Source organism: Scylla paramamosain, chromosome 29 (assembly GCF_035594125.1).
Source record: "Scylla paramamosain isolate STU-SP2022 chromosome 29, ASM3559412v1, whole genome shotgun sequence".
Classification (NCBI taxonomy): Eukaryota; Metazoa; Arthropoda; class Malacostraca; order Decapoda; family Portunidae; genus Scylla; species Scylla paramamosain.
Genome location: NC_087179.1, coordinates 19,126,880 through 19,153,699, shown reverse-complemented (window position 1 = coordinate 19,153,699; position 26,820 = coordinate 19,126,880). Strand labels below are relative to the sequence as shown.

The 26,820-nt window shown below is 42.0% G+C and overlaps 3 protein-coding genes across 14 annotated transcripts in view; 2 read left to right on the top strand and 1 right to left on the bottom strand.

The window, feature by feature from the left end:
- LOC135115562 (E3 ubiquitin-protein ligase MARCHF6-like) overlaps positions 1–7,026 on the top strand; it is a 36,547-nt gene extending 29,521 nt beyond the window's left edge. For both annotated transcript variants that reach the window (XM_064032462.1, XM_064032463.1), the window contains 5 exons: positions 298–455; positions 1,005–1,139; positions 2,031–2,165; positions 2,553–2,792; positions 3,317–7,026. In XM_064032462.1, coding sequence (XP_063888532.1) covers positions 298–455; positions 1,005–1,139; positions 2,031–2,165; positions 2,553–2,792; positions 3,317–3,532 — 884 coding nt within the window. In that variant the 3' untranslated portion in view covers positions 3,533–7,026. The remainder of the gene's footprint in view (positions 1–297; positions 456–1,004; positions 1,140–2,030; positions 2,166–2,552; positions 2,793–3,316) is intronic.
- On the top strand, positions 3,544–22,638 carry LOC135115569 (protein orai-2-like). Of its 9 annotated transcripts, none has more exons than XM_064032477.1 (6): positions 11,596–11,847; positions 12,856–12,967; positions 14,627–14,785; positions 17,788–17,916; positions 18,259–18,533; positions 18,875–22,638. In XM_064032477.1, the coding sequence occupies exons 2-6, from the start codon at positions 12,956–12,958 to the stop codon at positions 19,179–19,181; spliced, it is 882 nt and encodes a 293-aa protein (XP_063888547.1). In that variant the 5' UTR covers positions 11,596–11,847; positions 12,856–12,955; the 3' UTR covers positions 19,182–22,638. The 9 variants fall into 9 exon arrangements, with proteins under 9 accessions (XP_063888554.1, XP_063888553.1, XP_063888552.1 ...); XM_064032478.1 differs by having other exon boundaries at positions 11,597–11,847; positions 14,702–14,785; XM_064032485.1 differs by lacking the exon at positions 12,856–12,967 and having other exon boundaries at positions 11,585–11,695.
- Positions 22,523–26,820, bottom strand: part of LOC135115566 (aggrecan core protein-like) — a 4,593-nt gene continuing 295 nt past the window's right edge. Inside the window, exons 1-5 of one of the 3 annotated variants that reach the window (XM_064032475.1) lie at positions 26,800–26,820; positions 24,905–25,330; positions 23,715–24,146; positions 23,392–23,568; positions 22,523–22,960 (exon numbers count right to left, since the gene is read on the bottom strand). The exon at positions 26,800–26,820 is cut by the window's right edge and continues 295 nt beyond it. In XM_064032475.1, the coding sequence (XP_063888545.1) occupies positions 22,743–22,960; positions 23,392–23,568; positions 23,715–24,146; positions 24,905–25,169 (1,092 nt within the window). In that variant the 5' untranslated portion in view covers positions 25,170–25,330; positions 26,800–26,820 and the 3' untranslated portion in view covers positions 22,523–22,742. Of the gene's footprint in view, positions 22,961–23,391; positions 23,569–23,714; positions 24,147–24,904; positions 25,331–26,173; positions 26,344–26,799 lie in introns of those variants that run through there. The other 2 variants (XM_064032473.1, XM_064032474.1) reach the window with 2 other exon arrangements.

Genomic DNA, 26,820 nt, shown 5'->3' with positions numbered 1-26,820 from the left:
AAATATCATAAAATACTTCAACAGCATATTTGCAATCAGCATCTTTTATGACAATTTGTTAGAAGGAACATTTGAATCAAAAGGAAATATTCTTGTTCTCTCTCTCTCTCTCTCTCTCTCTCTCTCTCTCTCTCTCTCTCTCTCTCTCTCTCTCTCTCTCTCTCTCTCTCTCTCTCTCTCTCTCTCTCTCTCTCTCTCTCTCTCTCTCTCTCTCTCTCTCTCTCTCTCTCTCTCAAAACGTCGATGAGAGAAGTCTATGTGATGTCCTCCCTGCTAACCCAGCTTTGTCACCACCAGGATTCCAGGCGTACGTGCGGCCTCGGTGGTTTGGGCTGCGGATACTGGGCCTGGTGGTGATGATGTGCCTGAGTCTTACCGTTGCCTCCATCATCTGCCTCACCCTGCCTGTGCTTGTGGGCCGCCACTGCATGTACTTTGCCCTTGGGGATACCAAGGTACATCCACTTACAGGGCATTGTGTCAGGGTGGTCCTTAAGCCTGCCACTTACTTTGCTTTTGGCAGACGGGGCTAAGAGTGAATGATGTGTGTGGTCATTCAGCCTGCCACATAATTTTCTTCTTTTGGGGTGTAGGATGGTGGTTCACAAGACAGTCCCTTTCTGCTAGGGGCTGATGGGGCTAAGAGTGTAAATGATGGTGTGTGTGTGTGTGTGTGTATGTGTGTGTGTGTGTGTGTGTGTGTGTGTGTGTGTGTGTGTGTGTGATGCTGCCTAGGCCACCCTGTGTAAGATTGCCAGTCTTGTAGACATATGATAAAGCCTCAGTTGAAAGCATAATTATGTAATTCCTAGAGGTTTGCAACTAGTCCTGAAAGAGAGAGTGCAGCCCTCCTTATGGGATACCTGTTGTGAATGTATTTGATTGACTATAACCCTGATTTATCGCAATAGATAGATAACAATAAGATAAAGGATTAGTGGAAGTAGCATTTAGTTTTTGTAGTAGCAGAATAATGGCATTACTAGAGAGTCATCTCTTCACAGGTTCATGAGCTATATGCCGGGGCATGTGGACTGTACCTGTGTCTCCTGAGCATCCGGGGCATCACCCTCCTGGCCTCCTGGATCATGCTGGGGTGGTCACAAGTCATCCTTCGCCTGCAGCAGTGGGGCATCATGGTGGGTATTGGGTGCTGCTGTCCCTCTTCCTTATATACATTCCCCCATCCATCAAAATGCACACACACACACACACACACACACACACACACACACACACACACACACACACACACACACACACACACACACACACACACACACACACACACACACACACTCATGCATACACATACACATCCCTCCTTCCTTGTGCTGCTGGGAAACTTCTGGTATAAGAAATGCATGAAAAAAAGAAGGAACTGAAAACTGTTGAACTATCTTGGTTGCATAGAAAAGTGTTAGGTAATCTTCAGGTAAAAATAAAAAGACATACATAATTTTGCATTTTCATCACTCATGCTTATACCAGGTTAGAGTTTTCTCAATAGTACTACTATCTCATTTTCCTCATCCTCTATGCACACACACACACACACACACACACACACACACACACACACACACACACACACACACACGTTTTCATGATTATAGTTAATATCATATCTGGTTATCTTATCAGGGGAAAGGAAGATGAGAGTGTAATCTTCACAAAAAGCAAATTGAGCAGCAACAGATGAAGAGGTTGTATTATCACTCACAGATCATTGACTGGTGCAGTGAAGAGGTTTCTGTAATGTAGGATGCTGGGAGTGGGAGAGGACAGTATTTTATAAAATGAGAGGATTAAATCTTAGACTAATGATAATTTGTAACTACCAGTGGCTCATGGGCTAAGGGTGTGAATGATGTGTGTATGAGTGAGTGGTGCTTTGTGTGGGTCACTACATGTCAGATAGGTAGATACAGATAATAATGGAAAGAGAGAGAAATAGAGAAAGATGACAGCAAGTTTGAAGTACAAAATAACGAAGTAGCTATTCCTTAATATTCCTTTACACTTTGCAGGGTCTGAAGGCACTCATAGCACTGGTGGTGGTGGCGGTGGTGGTGCCCCTTATGGTGGGCGTACTGATGGAGCTGGTCATTGTCATACCGTTGCGGGTGCCCCTCCACCAGACACCCATCCTCTTCCTCTGGCAGGTGAGGGTGTGTTGGGGATGCCATGGCACAATTTTGAAAGATCATACCTTAATGGCGACTTTCCAGGTTGCATAGTCTTATGCAGCCTCCTTTTTCAGTCCTTTCATGTTATTTAGGGTCTGCCGCTGAAATCTCTACCAACCACCAACTGTGTGGGCTCAATAGTTTTAGCATGAGATCTTCATTGTCATTGTATATCCTGAATTGTTCTTTCATCTTACTGACCTCCATTTACATCCTCAGGACTGGGTGCTGGGGATCCTGTCCACCAAAATCATGTGCACATTGCATTAGATTTTCATTTTCATCCTATGTAGTGAACTGTCCTTACTACTGACCTCCATTGATCTCATCTTTCCTATTACTGATCTCCATTTATCCCCTCAGGACTGGGCACTGGGGGTCCTGTACACTAAAATCATGTGTGCACTTGTCATGATGGGCCCCAACTGGTGGCTCAAGACCAACCTGGAGCTGATCTACCTCGGGGGAGTGCGGGGCCTGGATCTCAACCTCCTGGTGGGACAGACGGCACTCCCAGTGATTGCCTGTCTGGGAGCCTGCCTCACTATACCCTTCGTCACCGCCCACAGCATTGCTCCCTTCCTGGCGCCCCCCAGTGCTTTGGTGAGGCTCACTGCGCGCACTCTCACACACACACACACACACACACACACACACTCACACACACACACAAGGGCATCATTCCTTTTGTTCATGCCATAAGTTTATAACCCATTAACTTGATTATTTTTTGCTTGATAGGCAGGAGTTGCATTGTGAAAGATATCTCATATTCTTTCTGCCTTGCTCATGATTAATTCCCTAAACTTATTGACATATGCCAACAAATCATCTGATAACACTGAAGCCATCCTTTATAGAACATAATATGATGAAAGCTGTATCAAGTCAGCTATTCTTTCCACTATTTCTCTAGAGTGAGATGTTGGCAGCATGTATGAGTCTCCTCCAGTTGTTTCTGTACCTTGCATCTTCCTCTTCGACTTCCATCTTCTTCAGATCTTGCATAATTCCATCCTTCCATGTCACTCCCTGTCTTCCCCTCAATCTTGTGTTTGTTTGTGCTCTTCATACACTAGGTGGATGACACGAGATGATAAGATCCTGACATCTGATAACACTTTCAGATCCTAGTGGAACGACGCATCTACCCCGCCCTGCTTATCATCACCCTGCTGTCCAGCCTTATCGTCATGCAGGTGGTCCAGTTCACCCGCCTCTATGAGCACATCAAGAACGACAAGTACCTGGTGGGGCGACGGCTGGTGAACTACGACCACACCAGCAACCAGTCCCTTTCCTCCCCCCAGCAGGAGAGTGAGGTCACCCCCTTTGTCAGGTGAAGGGGAAGGGACCTGCCAGCTGAGGGGTTTGTGTAAGTTATACCCTGCCAGACTTCTTCCTGTATCCTTCCTTCATCCTCCTCCACTTGGTTAGATCTTGCCATGTCTGTATATATGTGAATGTATCGTGTACGTACGTCCTTCTACTGCTCCTCCTGGTAATCCCATGCCTTTTTGCCTACCACTGAACACGGCAGTGGGTCATCAATGATGGATGATGATCCAGTCTCACTACTGCCTGGTGGTTTCAGATCAGCATTTGCATTGCAGGGGATCTTGACTGGTTTCTGCCTCTTTTGAGTTCCTACCACTTCCATAGTTGCACTGACAGGAAAGATCATGCTATAGCAGGTAGGAATATGCCTATTATTCTAGGTCTGTTTTCATTGCATAGAGTCAGAGTCCTGGTACTCCTCCAGTGTGAATGTGTGGCAAGTATGCTGAGAAGGACCTCACTATCAACTAACAGTGTAGTAGTGATAACAGTCAAGAGCAAGAGAGAGAGAGAGAGAGAGAGAGAGAGAGAGAGAGAGAGAGAGAGAGAGAGAGAGAGAGAGTTTCTTCCACAGGAAAATGTTCATGTAACAGAATTCCTGGAGATGGAGGTGTGTAGTACATGCATGTGGAGGGGAAGAAAATTTCCTAGTGATGTACCAGTCATATGCATTAATGTCCGGGACTCTGTGTGTTGCCTAGTGTTCATGTAACCTCGACGTGAAGATGAGAATTTTCTCCTTGTGTATATATGTAGATAAGGCCGTGTACCAAGTTGTTTCCCTTGTTACATTACTCTGAGATGTGTAGAGTTTGTGAGCTCCCTTGGATGGGCTGGTGGAGGCCTGCTGTTGCTGCCACCAGGGTGTAGCTGAGGCTGTCATTCACCACAGTGTGTACCATGGTGGCAGGAGACTTATGGTAATAGTGACATTGAAGGTTGAGGAGCCAGTGCATATGTTGCAGCTTCATAACATCTGTTCATGTGTATCATAGGGAGATGAGGTGCGCACAACTTGATGTGTATTGCAGTGTATCACCGCGAAGAGTTGAGGGTTTGCATCTGTGAGGTGATAAAATAGAGGATTGGTGTTTATGGTGGAGTCACAAGTGAAAAGTATATTTTGGTTAGTGTATGAGCTGTGAAACTACCTTAAATCATGCACACACACACACACACACACAAACACACACACTTATTGATAATCAAAGTGATTCTTCCCTCTCATATATTCCATATTTCTTCCTTCTTCTTGATATCATGAAAGCAGAACAGTTTTAGGGTGAGTGAGGTGTTTCCAGTCCTTCCTTGTGTGCATTGAAGGTAATGAGTCATAGGTTGCTCAGCTGTAAATTGTTAACAGTTTGAAAAGAAATCAATTAGTGTCATAGTGCCTTTTGAAAACAGGCATGTTGTATGAGCACCTGAAAATACTCTGAATTATATATCAATTTCATTATTATTGTTATTATTATTATTATTATTATTATTATTATTATTATTATTATTATTATTATTATTATTATTATTATTATTATTATTACTATTGTTGTTGTTGTAATAATGTATTCATGTGGCTTTACTAGGCAACTCACACACACACATGTTTAAATTATTTGATCTACACCTGACACTTGTTCCCTCAGAGCTCCTTAAGGGAATGGTTGTGATAGAGGAGTCTCCATTTATTCTTGTCCTTACATTCCATCCTTGCATGCTCTAATCTTATCTCCTCTATTGTGCCTTTCTCACATGTACACTCATACCCTGTCCTTCCTTTTCTCTGGGGACTCCTCTCTAGCATGCTCTAATCTAATCTCTTATCCCTTTCTCTCACACATATCCTCATACTCTGTTCTCTTACTTCACTGAGGATCCTCTTTTCTTAAACACAATATCATCTCCTCTTATCCTTTTCTGTCACCCATACTCTTGTATCTTGCTCTCTCATTTCACTGGGGATCATCTTCCAATCACCACTCTCACCACATTCATATACACTTAACTTAGTCTTCTCACTTCCTGGCATTCTTACTATGTGAACACCTTATGGTATTGTATTTCACCCTTCATCCACTCTACATTTCATTCCTTCATCTTTACTTGATATACTTTCATAACTTTTACCTATCCATTCCTTGGCACACCACAGTCATCTCACAAGTTAATCATTACACTATTTTGGGTCATTAATGTTTTTCTTTCATTTCACACCCATGTCTTGCATTTGTGAATGTTGGTATAGCTATCCTTTGCACAACAGTCATCTCTCAAGCTAATCATTACACTGTCTTGGGTCATTAATACTTTTTTTTTTTTTTACTTTCATTTCACACCCATGTCTTCCTTGCTTATGTGAGTTGAAATAGTTAATAGTTATTCCATTACACACACACACACACACACACACACACACACACACACACACACACACACACACACACACACACACACACTTTCCTTACTTCCATACTTAGTGCCCTTGCCCTTCCCTTCATCATACACCCCATAGCTCCCATCACTTTTCTTCGTTGCACTGCTCTAATTTCTTACTTTTTTACTGAATTGCCTGCAATATGCCCTGGATCCTTGCCCTTCTTGACCCTATGTAAATTGACTCCTCTGCTTCTTTCTCAATCACCTCCCACAGTTATTAGAGATGTGTGCTGTTATTTGATGCCTGGAGAAATACAGGTGGAGATTAGAACTTACTGCACCTTGTAATCTGTTCTTATAGTGATTTATGTTTTAATTAGGGCTCCTATCCCCATCTTCATTTTGTTTCTTTTCACCACCGCCACATCATCTTACTATGTGAGAGAGAGAGAGAGAGAGAGAGAGAGAGAGAGTATCAATATCTGCTTATGGGTTTATTATTCTCCTCAGAGGTATTGCCACATTTCATAAAGCCTTTTCTTTATAAGACAGTATATTACACCAAATAACACAAGCTCTTGGGGATTGTACTCTGTAACAACCACTCTTGATTATTTAACGCCCTTCTGGTCTGTACTCCTTCCAACTTTCATCCCCCTTTTGTGCTTCATATCATTATCATCAGCAATTTAGCATCCCTCTCTTCCCCGCTTCTCTGTTCTTATCACACACTTAAAAGCAGGATATACTACTACTCAGCAGTTTCTCTCTATCGGGTATGCAGAATAGCACATTACTATCTCATTTCTAGCTCATTACAGTTGCAAATCCGTCACTCCTTATAGTCATGGTGAGTGTGATATAGTGGGACAAAAAGAGACTTCCTCTGTACGGGGGGTGAAGTGCTTTGTGTTTATTCAGCCAGTCATCGGAAGTGTTGAAGTGGCTTGGCTGGTGTGGGTTCTCCCGGCAAGCTAGCTGTGGGCCGTGAGGCGAGGGGCGTGAGTGGCGTGGGTTAATATATGGGCCTTGTAAATATTCCGATGTAAATATCACGTCATCTGCTTGTGAGTGTGGAAAGTGTATATCTTTTCTTTATCAAATACATGTTTATTATTTTTTATTGATGTTTGACTGATTTGCCTCTAAGAGAGAGAGAAAGAGATTACGTAGCTGAGACATGTTAGAACAGAATTTCTTTTTATTGGTATTTGAATGATTGCCTCCACGAAACAAACGGGTCCATGAGAGAGAGAGAGAGAGAGAGAGAGAGAGAGAGAGAGAGGCAGGCTTACTACGTTTGTAAATATATACGCTAATCTTCAAGTGCTCATCTCTTACGTAACAGCCGGGAAACAGCGGAGAATGCGATATCATATAAAGCGGTTTGTTTTTTCTTCAAGCCTACGTATATAGTGAAAGAAAAGATGGGTTCGTGCACTCATTATAATTTACTAGTTATAAACTGTCGAAGTTAATAACACTGGAAGGAAAGTTACGTATGATAGCTGTTCACCAGAGATAGAGAGAGACTAGGTTTTGATTAACATCAAAACTGAATAACAAGAGAAAGAGAGAGTTGTTTAAGAAAGCTAGGCAGACTGACTAGAGGAAGGTCGTGTCATTATGAAGGTCGAGAGAGAGAGAGAGAGAGAGAGAGAGAGAGAGAATTACCAGGTCTCATTTTCGGCAAAGGATGTATTTCGGCTCCCTCATTGATATCTCAGATAGTGTGAAGAAATTATATATACTCGATGCAGTCTCTTGTATTCATAACTATAATCTTAAATTTGCGCGTGACTGTTTATTCGCATTCTGTGAATGATATCGTCAATAGTGCACACATGCTCTTTTATTTAATTAATCCACATTGTTATTTATAGCTAGTGATGAACGAAAAGCAGTGGAAGTAACAGAGGCTTTTGATGTGAGGGAAGCGCTCTTGTTTCACTCTTTCTTAATTAGCCCTCATAGTTATTTAAAGCTAGCTTTTAATGAAGTGTTATCCCCTCCTCCCGCGGCCTCGCTACACAAAATTTTCCGCTTCCTCTCACTCCTATTGTGTTCAGTCATTCATCCTGTTTTTTGGTATACTCTGTAACATCCTGCCTGTTATATATATCCTTCCTGATTTGTACTTTCGGGATATGCTTCAGGAAATGCTTTTAATGTGTCATTGGGGACTGGCAACTCAGTGGGCCTTTTTTCTTTTCTTTCTTTTTTTTTTTTTTATGTAGGAAGGACACTGGCCAAGGGCAATAAAAATCTAATTAAAGAAAATGCCCACTGAAATGCCAGTCCTATAAAAGGGTCAAAGCAGTGGTCAAAAATTGATGAATAAGTGTCTTGAAACCTCCCTCTTGAAGGAATTCAAGTCATAGGAAGGTGGAAATACAGAAGCAGGCAGGGAGTTCCAGAGTTTACCAGAGAAAGGGATGAATGATTGAGAATACTGGTTAACTCTTGCGTTAGAGAGGTGGACAGAATAGGGGTGAGAGAAAGAAGAAAGTCTTGTGCAGCGAGGCCGCGGAAGGAGGGGAGGCATGCAGTTAGCAAGATCAGAAGAGCAGTTAGCATGAAAATAGCGGTAGAAGACAGCTAGATATGCAACATTGCGGCGGTGAGAGAGAGGCTGAAGACAGTCAGTTAGAGGAGAGGAGTTGAGACGAAAAGCTTTTGATTCCACCCTGTCTAGAAGAGCAGTATGAGTGGAACCCCCCCAGACATGTGAAGCATACTCCATACATGGACGGATAAGGCCCTTTTACAGAGTTAGCAGCTGGGGGGGGGGGTGAGAAAAACTGGCGGAGACGTCTCAGAACACCTAACTTCATAGAAGCTGTTTTAACTAGAGATGAGATGTGAAGTTTCCAGTTCAGATTATAAGTAAAGGACAGACCGAGGATGTTCAGTGTAGAAGAGGGGGACAGTTGAGTGTCATTGAAGAAGAGGGGATAGTTGTCTTGAAGGTTGTGTCGAGTTGATAGATGGGGGAATTGAGTTTTTGAGGCATTGAACAATACCAAGTTTGCTCTGCCCCAATCAGAAATTTTAGAAAGATCAGAAGTCAAGCGTTTTGTGGCTTCCCTGCGTGACATGTTTACCTCCTGAAGGGTTGGACGTCTGTGAAAATATGTGGAAAAGTGCAGGGTGGTATCATCAGCGTAGGAGTGGACAGGACAAGAAGTTTGGTTTAGAAGATCATTAATGAATAATAAGAAGAGAGTGGGTGACAGGACAGAACCCTGAGGAACACCACTGTTAATAGATTTAGGAGAAGAACAGTGACCGTCTACCACAGCAGCAATAGAACGGTCAGAAAGGAAACTTGAGATGAAGTTATAGAGAGAAGGATAGAAACCGTAGGAGGGTAGTTTGGAAATGAAAGCTTTGTGCCAGACTCTATCAAAAGCTTTTGATATGTCCAAGGCAACAGCAAAAGTTTCACCACCTCTCTAAAAGAGGATGAGCAAGACTCAGGAAAGCCAGATCACCAGTAGAGCGGCCTTGACGGAACCCATACTGGCGATCAGATAGAAGGTTGTGAAGTGATAGATGTTTGAGAATCTTCCTGTTGAGGATAGATTCAAAAACTTTAGATAGGCAGGAAATTAAAGCAATAGGACGGTAGTTTGAGGGATTAGAACGGTCACCCTTTTTAGGAACAGGTTGAATGTAGGCAAACTTCCAGGAAGAAGGAAAGGTAGATGTTGACAGACAGAGCTGAAAGAGTTTGACTAGGCAAGGTGCAAGCACGGAGGCACAGTTTCGGAGAACAATAGGAGGGACCCTATCAGGACCATAAGCCTTCCGAGGGTTTAGGCCAGCGAGGGCATGGAAAACATAATTGCGAAGAATTTTAATACGTGGCATGAAGTAGTCAGAGGGTGGAGGAGAGGGAGGAACAAACCCAGAATCCTCCAAGGTAGAGTTTTTAGCAAAGGTTTGAGCGAAGAGTTCAGCTTTAGAAATAGATGTGATAGCAGTGGTGCCATCTGGTTGAAATAGAGGAGGGAAAGAAGAAGAAGCAAAGTTATTGGAGATATTTTTGGCTAGATGCCAGAAATCACGAGGGGAGTTAGATCTTGAAAGGTTTTGACATTTTCTGTTAATGAAGGAGTTTTTGGCTAGTTGGAGAACAGACTTGACATGGTTTCGTGCAGAAATATAAAGTGCATGAGATTCTGGTGATGGAAGGCTTAAGTACCTTTTGTGGGCCACCTCTCTATCATGTATAGCACGAGAACAAGCTGTGTTAAACCAAGGTTTAGAAGGTTTAGGACGAGAAAAAGAGTGAGGAATGTACGCCTCCATGCCAGACACTATCACCTCTGTTATGCGCTCAGCACACAAAGACGGGTCTCTGACACGGAAGCAGTAGTCATTCCAAGGAAAATCAGCAAAATACTTCCTCAGGTCGCCCCAACTAGCAGAGGCAAAACGCCAGAGGCACCTTCGCTTAGGGGGATCCTGAGGAGGGATTGGAGCGATAGGACAAGATAAAGGTATGAGATTGTGATCGGAGGAGCCTAACGAAGAAAGAGTGACAGCATAAGCAGAAGGATTAGAGGTCAGGAAAAGGTCAAGAATGTTGGGCGCATCTCCAAAACGGTCAGGAATACGAGTAGGGTGTTGCACCAATTGCTCTAGGTCATGGAGGATAGCAAAGTTGTAGGCTAGTTCACCAGGATGGTCAGTGAAGGGAGAGGAAAGCCAAAGCTGGTGGTGAACATTGAAGTCTCCAAGAATGGAGATCTCTGCAAAAGGGAAGAGGGTCAGAATGTGCTCACTTTGGAAGTTAAGTAGTCAAAGAATTTCTTATAATCAGAGGAGTTAGGTGAGAGGTATACAGCACAGATGAATTTAGTACGAGAGTGACTCTGTAGTCGTAGCCAGATGGTGGAAAACTCGGAAGATCCAAGAGAGTGGGCACGAGAGCAGGTTAAGTCATTGCGCACATAAACGCAGCATCCAGCTTTGGATCGAAAATGAGGATAGAGAAAGTAGGAGGGAACAGAAAAGGGGCTACTGTCAGTTGCCTCAGACACCTGAGTTTCAGTGAGGAAAAGAAGATGAGGTATAGAAGAGGAGAGGTGGTGTTCTACAGATTGTAAATTAGATCTTAGACCGCGAATGTTGCAGAAGTTAATGAAGAAAAAGTTGAGGGAGGTGTCAAGACACTTTGGGTCGTCGACAGAAAGGCAGTCCGACCTGGGGACATTTATGGTCCCCTCCCCAGATGGGGACTCCGAGGCTGGTGTAGGAGTCTCCATGATGATTTTAAATTTTTTGAGTGAAGGGTGTGTATGTTATTAGGTGCTTGTAGTTTTGTGTGGAGGAAGAGAGTTGTCTAGAGGGCAGGCTGTGACTGCCCCCTTGTGTTGTGACTTGTGAGACACAAAGGGAAACGTTCAGTGAGGTCACAGCTGGGTTTAATGATAAGTTCACAGCACCCCCTGAAAAGTGCTTTAGACCTCACTGGGAGTAATTATCGTTTCGGCAGGTGTCTACTGCCTCCTCCTACAAAAAAGTTGCCTAGGCCTCTTAAATAATAATAATAATAATGATAATAACAACAATAATAATAATAATAATAATAATAATAATAATAGTAATAATAATAATAATAATAATAATAACATAGGGACTTTTAATGAGACAACAGCTCGGCCCCAAGAGAAAGAGAGAGAGAGAGAGAGAGAGAGAGAGAGACAGGAGGCCCTCAGCTGATTGCCATTCGCGGCTTCTCTCGTGACGTCAACAATCATTCCGCGAGGTCACAGAACAAAGCGGTACGCGTGTTGTCTGCAGTGTCTTGAGCATGCTTTCTCGCCTGCTGCTTGGAGTGTGGGCGTGAGGGCGTGGGCGTGGGCGTGACTCCTAACTAAGTGGCTCCTGGCTGAGGACACTGCACCTCCCACCTAACAACCCCTTGACACCCAGGGTAGGTCACTGCCGGGTGTCACTGGCTTGGGATGCTCTGGGTGGTAGCTAGATACATTTTTTTTTCTTCCATTATATTGTGGGTGGAAAGAAATAAGGTTGTAGAGGGTGGCTTAACTATTACTGAAATTTTGTGTTTGAGAGGAAGCTGATGCATTTCAAAGTTTGAATGGGTAATGGCTAGGTTCTTCTATCCACATTTACCTGATGCGGGTCACCAGAAATACGGTTGTGGAAGGAGACAACCATCACTGAAGTCTTGTCCAGCCACTGACTGAGAGAAAGTTAGTGCCTTTAGAGTCAAAACCTCCCAATATTTACTTTTGGTCATTAATCCATTTCACTGGTCGTATTTTTTATTTACTTGTTTATTCATTATATTTATTTATTTATTTATTTATTTATTTTTTTTTTGTAAGTATAAATTCTTAGCTATTTCCCCAGGATCCTGCCAAACTTGAGCCTTCCCAAGACACAGCAAGCATGGGATAGGTACCAATACTTAGGGGGTTGACTTTGGATGGGGAAGTGAATACATGCTACTTAGACTATCCCAGGAGGTTTCATTCCCCATGGATCCTGCCAAACTAAGTGTCAGTATTTTGGATGTATGACAGTGAGGGGCATTTCAGAATTAAATCAACCAAACATTTAGCTTCCCAACTGATGACAAACCCCCTGGAGGCCTCACTGTGGGGCAAACTGCTCTCCATCAGTCTCTTGGCTGTATGTGTCAAACTAACTGCTTTGCTCCAGTCTTGCCCATGCAGTTTTTCACCTGTGAGCCAAGCACACCAACACCTGTACTGCATATTATGAGAAAACCAAATGAGAAAAAATAATTAAAGTTTTTGATGATGTAATGTCAATTGTACAGATTCATTGATAATTGTATTGTATTGTATTGTCAAGGTGAAGGAAACATTGGCTCAGAGAGTGTGTTGTGTGTGAAGGTTGTGGACTAAAGAATCATAGTAAAGACAGGCATGTTAACCTAAGCTTCTCTCAGCTGGCGCTCTGTGGCACTAACCATCTCCAGAAGTAAGCGGCAGGGCAGCAGCCTCCCTCTATCCTCAAGGTGTTTTGCTCACGCCGGCCGTGATTTGAAAATGGCATTAATGGTATGGTCAAGACAGTTTGTAGCTTGGATGGTTGCAAGTAACTTAGGATGAATGTGTTTGATAGGTATATAAAGTGGATTTCATTGGCCATTTATGAAGCTCAGTCTCTCTAAAATATATTGTACCAAATTGAAAAATATTCTTAGTCTTGTGGAGTAAGGTATGTGCATACTGATGTCCACTTTCAGGTGTATACTTTCATCCTGGATTTCTATAATTTTATGGGGTTCCAAAGGTTTCCCGTCCTTCCTTCCCTTCTTGCCAGCAGGCACTGTCTCTCCCATCCTGGAAAGATGCATACATTAGTCCTTCAACCATTGCTATTGAATAGTTATGTACAGTAACCAGAGAATTTTTTAATGATGGTGCAGCTCCAGTGTTGAGGAATGGTGCATGAAACAAAATTGTAAGATACGGTTCAGTGTTATCCCACTCTGAGGGAAAGATCAGGCCACCCTTGTAAAGGAAATAGACTTATCTCTTGTGTGATTATACTGTTACCAGACACATTGTTTTACTTTTCTTGTGACAGTTGCAGATCTAAGGTGTCTATCCACTATACATACCTATCAATTTACATTACTACTCACCTGTGGATATAAACTGGTGACCTTCTTTAACAAGCCATATCTTAACTAATTCCCACATCACAAATGAAATCAGATCTCTGTAATGAATAAAAAAAATATATAGAGGAAGGTTGTCTCTCCAAATTTCAGAACTCCATTGGGTGTTGTCTCAAAAGTGCATAAAAAAAACCCTGAACATGAAAAAATGTCATTATTTTAGTGTTCATAAGCCAAAGAGATATGTAATACTAACATACTGAACTATTACTGAAGTGACTGAATTTTTATGATTAACTGAGAAGAAATTAAAGCACTGAAAGGTAGAACAAGCTTGGGGTGTTTCAGGAGGTAAATAGGTTAATTGTTTTCCTCTTTCACCTGATGTGAGTCACCAGGAATAAGGTTATGGAGGCAGACTTAACCATTACTGAAGTTACTGATTGTACTTCACAGGGAGGAAATTATTGCCTTTTTTAAAAACTAGAAGAGATGAGTATATAGCTCCCACCTGACAGGACAAATTAGCAGTGTGGTGCTGTGGGATGTTCAGTGCTTCTGTGCACTTGTGTTCACCTCTGACTCTAACCCATGAGTCTGCAATGTACATTGAGAAGAAAGTGAAAGAATAAATCTCCAAGTGAGTAAATGGAAAAATAGGCAGCAGGTGTTAGTGAAGAATATTGCTTGAGAAAATGGTATACCACAGATCAAATCAGTACCTTTCATTCTAATTCTTGGCCCTTTTTTTTTTTTTAGTGATTTAATGGCTCATGTTAGATGGTGAATTTAGGGTTGGCTCAGAGCACATTCATCTTTAAAACACAGTGTATCAGTAGACACCTGTAAACAAACACTGAATAATGAGGCCCTCGAACCAATTAGTCTGTCAAAGAAGGTCACCACTGTAAGCTGATGATATTTTAAGTAGCTGAACCCTCCCAAGAATTCCATTTCCCTTCTTAATCCAGTAGTAACATTTTCTTTTATACATTATTTTTACTTATTTTCTTGTCATCTTGGTATACGTTCATTAGCTAGGAATTTAGTCTCCGTGGACGTCATTCACACCACTAGCTCCGCTGCCCTCTAGGAAAATTCTTCGTCCGCCCCATGGGTTGATGGTGAGCCTTCCTCCCTCCTGGTTCCCCCCTCCCCCATTCCCCAGGGCCAGGGTCGGAGGTTCTTCCCGGGGCCTTTCACATCACACCGCTGCCACCACCCTGACGTAGGAGCCATGCACGGCCACACGGTTAGTGGGCAAGGTGACGTGTTGCCGGTGTGGATGAGACAGTCCTGGTGGATGTTGCTTGGCACCTTGTATCATCCTGTTCTGAGGCTGCTGTAGCTAGCAAGTCGTGGTGCATGCAAGATTCCTCTTTGTAATGAGATAGAGGAAGGAGCATTTCTTTGTCCTCGGCGATTTACTGTTGACCCTCACCCAACACGTTAGCTAAGTTAAGCTCCTAAGCCCATCGTGCACACTGGATTTGTGCTTATCCAGGTTATTTGGTACTTACTGTGGTTATGATAAATTCAGCTTGTGTACTCTAGTTAAAATCAACATGTTGCAGTAAACCCATTGTAAGTCAGACCATCTTAATTTATGATCCGGTGAAGGTGACTCTTGCAAGTCTGAGTCTGTGTGGTGTTGGGCAAGGATGTTTTATCCAGATGTAGTGCTCAGCAAGTTCGTATTTGGCGAGGGTTAGCAGTACCTGCCTCTCTTTATCTCCATATGTTTTGTTTCTAGATGGAATCACATACTGTAAGGTTCTTAGTCAAGCTTAATCATTGTCCCTCCATGTGTGCTCATGAGAGGCGGCCAGAAGGAAGGAATGGGGGCTAGGAACCTTCTCCTCTGTATTTTTATATCTGTGATGAGAGGCAGAATTGTGTTGCCTACCCACGTTTGACCCTCTCACTGCCAGTCACGCTTTATTATTTAGAGTACAGTGACGGAAAATTTTTGGTGTGGACACAGAAAAAGATAGAGTTTAATATTGTTCTTCATAAGTTACAGAACTACATATTTTTAGAAATTGTAGTGGGAAAAGTGTCTTAAAGTTACAGGTGATTATGAGTTAATATTGTGTAGAGATGTCACGTAAGTACAGATTGAGAGAGAGAAGGATAGATTTTACGTCTATGTTCATTATGGTTCAAAATGCAGGATGACTTGAAGCACTGTTGATTGATACCTGTATTGATCATTATTAGGACTTCCCCGCATCCCCTCGCTGTCTACAACTGTGCTCAGTGTGCACACTTTAGTATTGGAAACAAGAACATAAGAAAATAAGGGAAACTGCAAGAAACTATTAGGTCTATACATAACAAATCCCTATATACATACCTACCTATTTCCACCTATCATTCTCATTCATAAATATGTCTAATCTTTTAAAGTTTTCTAATGACTCAGAATAGACTTGTAGAGACCCCTGATGACTGTAGCAGGCAGAGAGGTGCTGTACCTGTATCTTTGTGTTAGTTAAGTTGCTGTGGTTCTTTTAAAAGCTGGTACAACTTTTGGCCTTCCTTTTGAGTAAAGCTTGAACATTCAATAAAGTGTATGTATGTATGTATGTGAACACTATTCCTTTTGTTATTATTGTTATTATTATTATTATTATTATTATTATTATTATTATTATTATTATTATTATTATTATTATTATTATTGTTATTGTTATTTTAAGTAGTGATTTATTACGTTGAAACAGAGTATCAATCCACGTTGCCTTTTGCCCTCTCATAACTATGTATATGTAGTTATTTTTAAGCCACATATTATTATTTTTCTATGTCACACCAAGCATGTGATACTGATTAGATATTTGAGTTCCCCTATCTCATGAGCAGCAAACACAACACTTTGAATTCCGCAAAAATATCTGCCTACCACATTTTCCTGTATTGTTTTATTTCTTTACCGATGGAAGGAGCAGCAACAGTTTTCCATGAGCTAAAGCTATCCAATGATGCTTTATATTATCTTCCTACCTTTGTTGGATTTCAGGTATGCTTTCAAGCTGCTTTAATTTCTATTAGCAAGTTTGAAAGCACTATATTTCACTTCGGTTTGGGCCTGACTACACGAACAAGGTTGCAGGGAAGTGCTTGTGTGTCTGTGTGTGTGTAGAGTGGATTTATTGTGCTGATCTATGTATTTTATTATTTTGGTACTGGAGCCAGTTATATGTGATGTGTTTTTTTATTTATTTACTCAAGTCTTAATCTGTTAATATTTATTTTGCATGTATTATGTGTGCAGATATTTACTGAGGCATTTCTTTCTCTATGCCTGTTTCATTTGTCATTATGCTTACGGCCTGTAGCTCAAACACATGGCCCATGCCTGTTTGACCCTTTCACTGCAATATCTATCAATCCGTACCACTAAAAGTAATGTGTGGATTCTTTATAAGCATCGACAAGAAAGATGGGGATAAAAAAGAATAGATTTTGCAATTTCTAGCAATACAGTATTCAGAGGTGGCTGTAGAGCAAGGAAAGATGTCTCATAGTGGTTAGTAATCAAAGAAAGATTTGCCAAACACCAGTGAAAGGGTTAACTTATGTCCAGCTGTTTGGGTGTCCATGAAATATTGATGAAATGTTCAGGTCACTAAGATACTGCATAAATTTCCACTTATGTTTACTCATGTTGTGATTTTTTGTTGTGTAAAGGAAACACGAATATAAGAGTGCAATGTGAACTGTTCTCTCTTAACCCTCACCTCTTTTTTTTTCTGCTAACTGTGTCATTTTTGTGGTGTGATGATCTTTCAAGGTTTGATTCTTGTGACATTTCTCTCTCTCTCTCTCTCTCTCTCTCTCTCTCTCTCTCTCTCTCTCTCTCTCTCTCTCTCTCTCTCTCTCTCTCTCTCTCTCTCTCTCTCTCTCTCTCTCTCTCTCTCTCTCTCTCTCTCTCTCTCTCTCTCTCTCTCTCTCTCTCTCTCTCTCTCTCTCTCTCTCTCTCTCTCTCTCTCTCTCTCTCTCTCTCTCTCTCTCTCTCTCTCTCTCTCTCTCTCTCTCTCTCTCTCTCTCTCTCTCTCTCTCTCTCTCTCTCTCTCTCTCTCTCTCTCTCTCTCTCTCTCTCTCTCTCTCTCTCTCTCTCTCTCTCGTCTTCCTGGTAAATGTATCTATTGTAAGTTTCCCTGCCTTTCTGATTGTGTCACTAGTAAAAGTTTTCCCCTACCATTCATTCTTGTGGTGTGACAATCTTTCAAGGTTTAATTTTCACGGCAGATTTCCATGCGACTAGTTCCCTCCACCACCAGTGCAATGGGGATATATTCTCTGCGCCAGCTGCACCTCAGTCGGGCAAAACTCAAGGCCTCCAGCCGCACCTCGGCCTTGCTCTCTGGGTTTGCAATGGTGAGTTTCCTTTGATCTGTGAAATGAGTGTCTGTTCATCATTGCTCAGGAAAATGTCTGAAATAATTGCTTGATTGGTAAATTTAGATAAAGGACAAGTGCAGTTCAGATATCTCAGTTTGATCTATCTTTTTTGACTAATTGTTTGCAGTAGTAAGCTTCCTTTGATCTGTGAAATAAATATTTGTTCATCATTACTCAGAAAAATGCCTGAAGGACAAGTGCAGATGTTATTTCAGCTTGATCTGTCATTGACTAATAGTTTACTGAGAAAATCATTGATGTTTGAGTTTGGAATAGTTGCACTTGAGGAGTGACACTGAGCTGCTGTGGGTTTGCCAGGTTGCTATGGTGGAGGTGCAGTTCATCGACAGCTGCAGGGAAGGCTCAGAAGAAAACACTGAGACAGACAAGTGTCCTGTGCCTCAGTGGCTGCTCGTTGCCTTCAGCTTGTGTACAACTCTACTGGTGGCAGTGCACTTGCTAGCACTCATGATTTCCACTTGTGTGTTGCCGCATGTGGAGGCTGTGGCCAACATAACACACGTGGACTCAATGGCAAGCTTGCGCGGCACCACCACCACCGTATCAGAGTCACCGCACATCACCATGCATTGGTGTGTAGTGTTGATCTATCTATTTATCTGTATCCCAAGCCAACAGTCCCACATGGGTAACCTAGACAAAGCACCATGCACTCATATACACATCATTCACACTCTTAGCAAAAAAAAATTTTTCTCCAACTTTGGATAATCCATTTGGCTGTTATCTTTGTGGACTAGCATCTCAATGGGCCTTTTTTTAGAACAGACCTCCTCTTACATAAAGAGAAAAACTAAATGTAGTGTCAATATTAGACAAAAAACAACATTGAGTATACTTCATGAAACTGTATGGATGTTGAAGCATTTAAGATGACCTTGTAACATGTCTAAGTTGAGTTGTAAATCTCCAGGTACATTGAGGCTGCCTGGACCTTCTCCACCGTGCTGGGTATCCTCCTCTTCCTGGTGGAGATTGGCCTCCTCAGCTGGATCAAGTTTCTGGGGTACTCTCAAAATGCTGCTATCGGCTCCACCGTGCTGCTGGTGCCCATCGTGCTCTTGTTTACCCTGTTTGCTTTTCATTTTTACTGGAAATTAGTGGCCCAGAAGGTGGAGGATGCAGACAAGACTTTACAGGAGCTGGAGGAACAGCTGAGAGTGATGCAGCACACTGAGCGACAGCAGAATGGTGCTCAGTCAGCAATGCAAGTGGTGTGAATAGTGCGACTTGTGATGAGGAAAGAGGGAGGAGGACCGTATTAAACTACATGCAGTTGCTTCTCTTCATATGTGATTTTGAACTATACCTCTTCTAGATGCTGTACAAGTTTTTATCTGTGTTTTATACCAGTGTGATGCAAGTGACATTTTCACTTTCAGAACTAAAATAATGATGAATGGTTTGTGTTGTGTGATAGGAGATGAATTGTGCAATTTAGTAGTAAGATAAATTTTTATTGAGATTTCTTGTTCACGGAAATAAGAATACAGTGGAGTGAGTGTGGTTGTCCATCAACGGTAATGGAAATGAGTAAGTGTCGAGTGAGCTTGTGAATGATGAATATTGGAGGTTTATTCTTGATGTAGCATATTAGTTCCTACATTTATCACTTAGGCTTTAGAGAATTGATGATGCTTTAAAAGTACTCATACCAAGTCATGACTTAATAACAGATTGCTTTTGATTTCAACATAAAATGTGCCCCTATGCATTGGCTGCATAGTTTATTATCTTGGCTGTGAAGAGGAGCCATGTTTCTTCCCAGCTTCATTTATATAGTTCCTGGTTTAGAATTTTTTTTTATCTATACTTTTGAATAATGAAGACATTTTAGGTGGCATGTATTTCACAACTGTCATAAGCCCTTAGTATGCCAAGTATTGCATCAATAACAAAACTATTCATAATTCAAATTCCACACTTAATCAAGTGGTTCCCAATGAACAGACATGAACAGATGGACTCATGCACAGTCCATGTTAAGTATTGCTAGACTGATCAAGATTACCAAATCAGCATGTGTTTGAGGTCTGATAGTTTTCTTCTTCACTGCTACATTGTGGTGATTGTGGTGCTTGTAATGATGAGGACACAACGTGATGAGCGAGGGTGAAGTGCTGAGGCCTGTTGGTAGTGCTGTCAAACTTAAGGATAAGTAATAGGTAGAGGAGAGTGGTTAGAGTAAGCAAAATGACATGTCTGGATCACCAGCTTGTCCAGTCTATTTATATACCAAACTGACAACCCCACATGGGACAGCCCAGACAAAATGACACACACACACACACACACACACACACACACACACACACACACACACACACACACACACACACACACACACACACACACACACACACACACACACACACACACACACTGAGCCCAGGCAGTTCCTGGTGGAAAGGGACAGTCCCATGGCTTACTGTACTGCACACCACCATCATGTTGACAATAATTACCAGAACAAATTTGTACTGTTATGAATTTTTGTCTTAGCAGAAATGATAACTTCAATATGCAGTAAAAGGAGACATGGTGATATGACAGCTGAGGCTTACAGTATTTCTTATGAAGTATTGCTCTTGCTTACTGGAGATATTTACTGGATAACTAAAGTTTCTAGTTGACTGAAAAGTGTGTAGTTCTAAATATAATGTTTTGTTGTCTGGTACATATTCACTTGTTACTTCTAGTGTTGTTAACGTATTGGTAATATTCATATATTTGTTGTTGAATCTCTAAATGAACATGTTAATTGTGCTAGTTTTAAGTCAGAAATAATGTTGGGGTTACAGATACTTGGGGCATAGGTTTTGCAAGACAATCAGAAGAAAATTTGAGTAGCCTTTCTGTATTGTGTTAGCAGGTGAGTGTTGAGTGTTGATGGTCACAGGGTAGTGTGCAGAACCTTCCCACTGGTTGCTGGTTCAGTCCATCCCTTAAGGCACTGCTGGCAAAGTTGGCACAGCTCACTTTCATGTATCACCACCAGCTGGCTTCTTTTGGCCAATGACAGGCTTGTTTGCTTTTTAATACATTGTACTTGGAATATTTATTACTTCAACACTTACGCCTCAACTGTTTTGGGAAGTTAAATATTGTGTGATGTTATTAATGTGGAAAATACATTTTGTCTGCCTTACAGGTAACATAACAGTTTTCTATGAACTTTGTATTATACTCCTTACTTCTGAATCTCCACACTCATACTGAAAATGGGCATTGGTGTCCTGTTCTCATGTGTGCATGTCGTGTATTTATATGGAAGAAAATGAGGTGTTAAAGGGAGCTATCACTAGTACTGGCATGCCACAGTGAAGTGAGAACCTTCGTTTGTTAACATTGACTTCTCTCTGTTTGGTCACGATGGTGTGGCATATGCAGACCGCAGTACATGTTAGGGTTGTCCAGTGTAGGACCATGTTTTATATTCTTGAGGCAGGGAAGGTTCATGTGTGAGTCTTCAGTTGAAGGAAGTGTTGACCATGGAGTACAATTTAGCAATATGTTATTTAAAATTATCAAGTACATGGTGTGAAGTGTATTATCTTGTGTGAAGGAAACCTGTTCTGTGTGACTCTGTTTTCTGTTTGTCATGATTGGCAAGGTCTATCCATGTGTGTTGATAAACTGTCATCATGTAGCATTGTCAGTACTCACCACCAGTGTGCATGTACCATTATTTAGTCCCTTTATTCTTAGTTATTTGCCTGATATATTTACATTTTACAACAGTGTCACCTGACTGTCTGGACAATGCTTTCGTGTTTCAGTCTGTACTGTTTGCTATTCACTACTCATGCTAACTGTACTGTTCTACATGAGGGCCTTAGTGATAGAGTTGGTAAAGCACCACAAGGCATCTTAGTAGCACACAAAATGCAATGAATTTTAAACCATTGCATTTTTTTGTTTTTTGCCTATTATTTATCTATTTTTGAATTTCATTTTATTGTATTTATTTATTTAACCATATACAAGATTTAACCTAGCTTCATTTTTAGATTGTATCTTTAAAGAACAAAATTTCACTTTTCCACAGTGGCATTTGAGTTGAAGCATTTGTCAGTCTGGCACCAAGTAGGTGTGTTGTGTGGCAGATGTTACACTCTTCAAACAAGAGAAAGGCAACTCCTCCCTGTGTGACAGAGAGGAGGTAACCAGTCTTGATGGGATTTATAACTCTATTGTCATTCATCTTTCTTGCATTCTTGTGTTGGAGTTCATTCCCAGATAGATAAGTAGTAGGTTGTAAAACAGTAAAATGTTTTAACATCATCTCTAAAATCAGTTAGGTAAGATGGTGCTTGGCCTTCTCTTCAGTTATGGGATTTGTAATATTATGTCATTATAATTTGTGTGTGTGTGTGTGTGTGTGTGTGTGGAAGGTTTTGAAGTTGTCCATCAATGAAACTTGTTGCTTCCCCCATCTGTTAGTATATACACACCTATGTATTATAGTTTGTCTTGCTTTACATACATTTTGACTACCCAGTGTATAACTACATATGTACTACTGCTGTATTATGATACAGGTTGACAAGGAACAACTATGTAATTCCCTGTTTTAATTTGAATTTCCTACAGTGGTGGTAAAAAACAATAACATGTTTGAAATTTCTTACTACCTTAATAAGAAGTATTTTCATGCCACTTGAGGCACACCTCTTATCAATAGTTTGATTCACCTACTCCAGAAAGTCATAAACAAATGGTCCCAAAATAGCTCTACACGTTGATGTTGTGAAACTCAATCTGGCTGCAGGCTGGCCAATCTACCCCTGCATGCTCTCACATATGAAGGGGTACTTCTCCCCACAGAAGAAGTTGTTTGCATGATAACCAGACCACTTGTCAAGGAAAACACACTTCTTGCCAGGGTTCCTGTTGGGCTGGCCTGGCTTCCACTCCCCTTGCTCAATCCTCCTCCCTGTGAGCCACTCCCATCTCCGCCTGGATGGAATAAGGCGGGCGCCCACCCAGAAGGCATCGGCTGCAAATAATAATAAATCTTAGCACACGCAATACTGATACAATAGAACAGGTTTAACAAAATTATGAGAAGTTAACAGCTGATGCAAGATTTATGTCTATGGATCAAAGAAAAGAGTTGTGCATTACAGGGCCAAATGGAGATTAGTTATGGATGCATAAATACATATGTGACCTCAAGGACTTGAATGGAAGATTCACCTGCATCTGGTCTGATCAACTGTTCAGACCAGATGCAGGAAAGGAGACAGGTCTGTCAAGGTGTATCTTAGATATAAAATTTTCTTCTGCTGTCAGGCACTGAAGGGAAACTGCCCGTCAGCCTCATCCAAGAATAGTCATTAAAGCTATCCACTGCCCTCATAAGAACCTAGAGACTAGAAATATGGATGTTCACATGTTTTTCAAATGGTAAATTGAACACGTGCTCACAGTAGTAGCGGATCAAGTAATCCTGGAGTTGTTCCAGCCTCCAAGGGGAAGCCAGCCTGCCGCCGTAGCTCTGACAGAAGGCATAAGCTTCACCCCATGATCTCCAGTCCCGAGCATTGTGCACCATCAGGTAGCAGCCTTCGGCCAGCAGTGTGAAAGGTGAGGGACAGCTGGTGGCTGGCGGGAGGTGAGACAAGTGTTAAATATGCATATGACCAGCCATTAATACATTTCCTGTGATTGCAGATCATCTTAATACTATGAAAAGAGTGTTCTTGTATAGCATGACCTGCAGACCATCTGCATGGTGCTCAGAGACTCACGTGGTGGGGGCACTGTGTAGGGGCGTGGGGTAGTGGTGGTGGTGGTTGTGGTCGTGGAGGTCGAAGTTGTACGTTTAGGGGCCTTGGTCGTGAGGATGTCTGCATCCTCATCCTCATCCATATCTACGTGTTCTTCCGCCTCATAATCCTCTTCAAGGCCTTCTTCGTCTGCATCCTCGGGTTCGTCCGTCGGAGTGGCATCAGTGGTTGTTGGCTTAGGAGGGAAGAGTGAGAATGACTTCCACCATTTGGTCATGCCCTCGATCACCTCGCTGACAGGATTCTCCTCAGGGTTTGTGTAGTCATAGTCCTCCTCCTCCTTCTCGTCCTTCTCCAGTTCTATGGTAAACTCATCACCAAGGTCATCATCATCTTCAGTTTCAGCAGGAGAAGGCTCGGGCTCTGCAGTCGCCTCATCTGAACCTGCTGGCTCTGTAACAAACAATTGTGGATGTAGGGGAGTTCATTTTCATTCATTTATGAGCTCTACCAAGCTCTTACGACTAAGAAGAGTAAATTCCATAATGATGCCCACAATTTCAAAATGGTTCTTTGCATTTGAGATCATTTAGATATGCTTCAGTAAAGCAGCAAAGAAAATCACCAACTGTACATAGGAATAATTTCATGAGCCAATGATTCTTAGTAGTAAGAAATTTGTTCTCATATACACGGCAAGGCACTACATTCATTCATTACATCTATAAAAGCGCTGCTTGTGTCTGTTCTTCTTAAATTTACGGTATGGAAGTAGTGCCGAATAATTGTTTCTAGAGGATAACGCATAATACTGTTTTCGCCAACTTCTTTCTCAGCAATAGCAACAACTACATCAATACACCGCTGAAATGACCAATATCAGCTTAACTGGCGTTACTTCACAAGAAGGCAGAGAAAGTAGCATGTGACGACAGTAATGGTCACCAATGAGACAAATTGCGTAAGAAGTTAGAAGAGCACGGAGGGATCAGCATAGCACTCGGATTATATGGAAATGAGGCTCAGTCAGAAAAAGAAAATAAATAAAAAATGTATGAAGATTTACAATAGTTGAAAAAAAAAAACTGAGGAAACAGTGTAATAGAGAAAAGAAAGAATACAAGACAACAATATCAAGGAGTGAACGAACTAACACTAAAAAGTGATACCGAGCGAGACAGGTCACGAGCACACGTGTGTGAAGCAGTTACCTTGTTTCTCGATAGGCTCAGTCACTGTGATGGGGCTGACGGTGGTGTTGGGAGCTGTGGTGCCACTCGCCTGACAGCTTTTCTTCACCTGGTCCCGCAGGTCGCGAACTTCAGTGCTCAACAAAAGCAGCAACTTCTTCATGGCCACCAGAACTTCTGTCATAGCACACATGTCGGCGTCTGCTGGGTCCTCTGCTGCAGGCTCGGCTGAGGCCACTCCCCAGCACAGAGCCACCAACAGGACCACTCGGGCGCACCTCAACATCGCGGCCACCAAGTACTGTGACTACTGTTCTCACGTCTCACTACACTTGTCTGCTTCACTTCCACACCACTCTCCACGACTTGTTATCAGTATACAAGATTTTCTGAGGTGTGTATGTGTGCTCGTCTCAAGAGATCTTCACGTCTTTGTTTTATTGTCACCTGAAAGCATTCAATTATTGCGAGGCAGATAGTCATTGGCAATGGTATATGACAGCTCTTTGTTTGGTGGGGGAAGGGGTGACGGTGGATGGATGGCTCTGAGGTGCAATGCTCGCCTCGCGCCCTATAACTAGATATGAGTGCACTCTGAGGTCGAGACAGCTTTCCCTAGCCGGCATCATTTGAGCTCGGTGTGACAGCGCCATAAATCAGTTTCCAAATATTCATTATTCACCCTCGCTTTCACTCACTCTTGCTATACTAATTATAAGGAAAGAGAGAGAGAAAGAAAAAAGAAGATATGGGCATAAATTTCGCGCACAAGAAACTAAAAGAAAAATAGATTTATGTACTGGATTAACACACACGAAATATAAGAATGTGTAAGAGCGAGGTGCGGCCGGACAGAGGCGCAGAGGCAGAACAGGATGAAGTTAGCACAGATATGAATAGCCGGTTTCTCAAGTGTTTCTCCTGTTAATAATGTAGAGAACTTGTTAATGTCACTAGAATCATAAGAAACCCTCTTCAAAAACTCGCGTAACTTCCAGTAGAGTATTTTGAAAGTATTGGAAGTGCGGCGCGAATATTTTTGAATATGATCCTTATACCACAAGTTTTGACTGTGACAACAATGTTTCACTTTTTTTTTTTTTTAAGACATTATAATGTTGACTGGACTAACAGCTTGAAAAGTATGAAATGTATTGCACATAGCACAAAAAAAAAAAAAAAAAAAAGAGGGTGGAATGTTATCTGCCTGATCCAGACTACGGTTACAGTATGCTGAGGTTGACACCGCGGATCACTGTCTAGTAACACGCTCTAGGGGATGTGGCTTACAGTATGGCCAGTGTACACTCTAACAGTAAGATGATTAGTCGTAGACACAGAGTAACGAGTAGTATGTGGCGATTCCAATACACGCTCGAGTAGGCGGCGGCGGCAGAGTACGAGGCGGTGAAGTGTGAACGTGAAGCCGCCCTAGCACTCACTGGCCCCCGCTACTGGCGCCGCGGCCTGGGCATCCCACCACCACCAGGGTTTGTATGAAGGATTTTTTTTTTTTTAAGGACGAGGCAGAAAGAGTGTAAAAAACGAGTTATACAATGGTACTTCATGGGATCTGGATTTGAGACAAGTTCTCTCGGAGGCAAATTGCATCCTAGTGCGTACAATACACAGCTTTACCAAGGAATATGATATCAGACTATTGAAGGTTAGAACTTGGAACGCATCGGTGTTAATGAACGATGGCCTCAGACAGGTTTTCTCAGAGGTAAAATGTAGCATAGACGCACAGGCATATTTATGCCAAGGCCTCTGATATTAGACTGTTGAAGGGTGCTTGGAACGCATTGGTGTTAACAGTAGATAACATCAAGTGAATTTTGAGCTTTTAAGACCGTATGTAAATCACAGGGGGATCTTAAAACGGTCCTGCCTCAGGGCGATGCTCCTTGACTTACTTTGCTGTTCTTGGTGTTGGT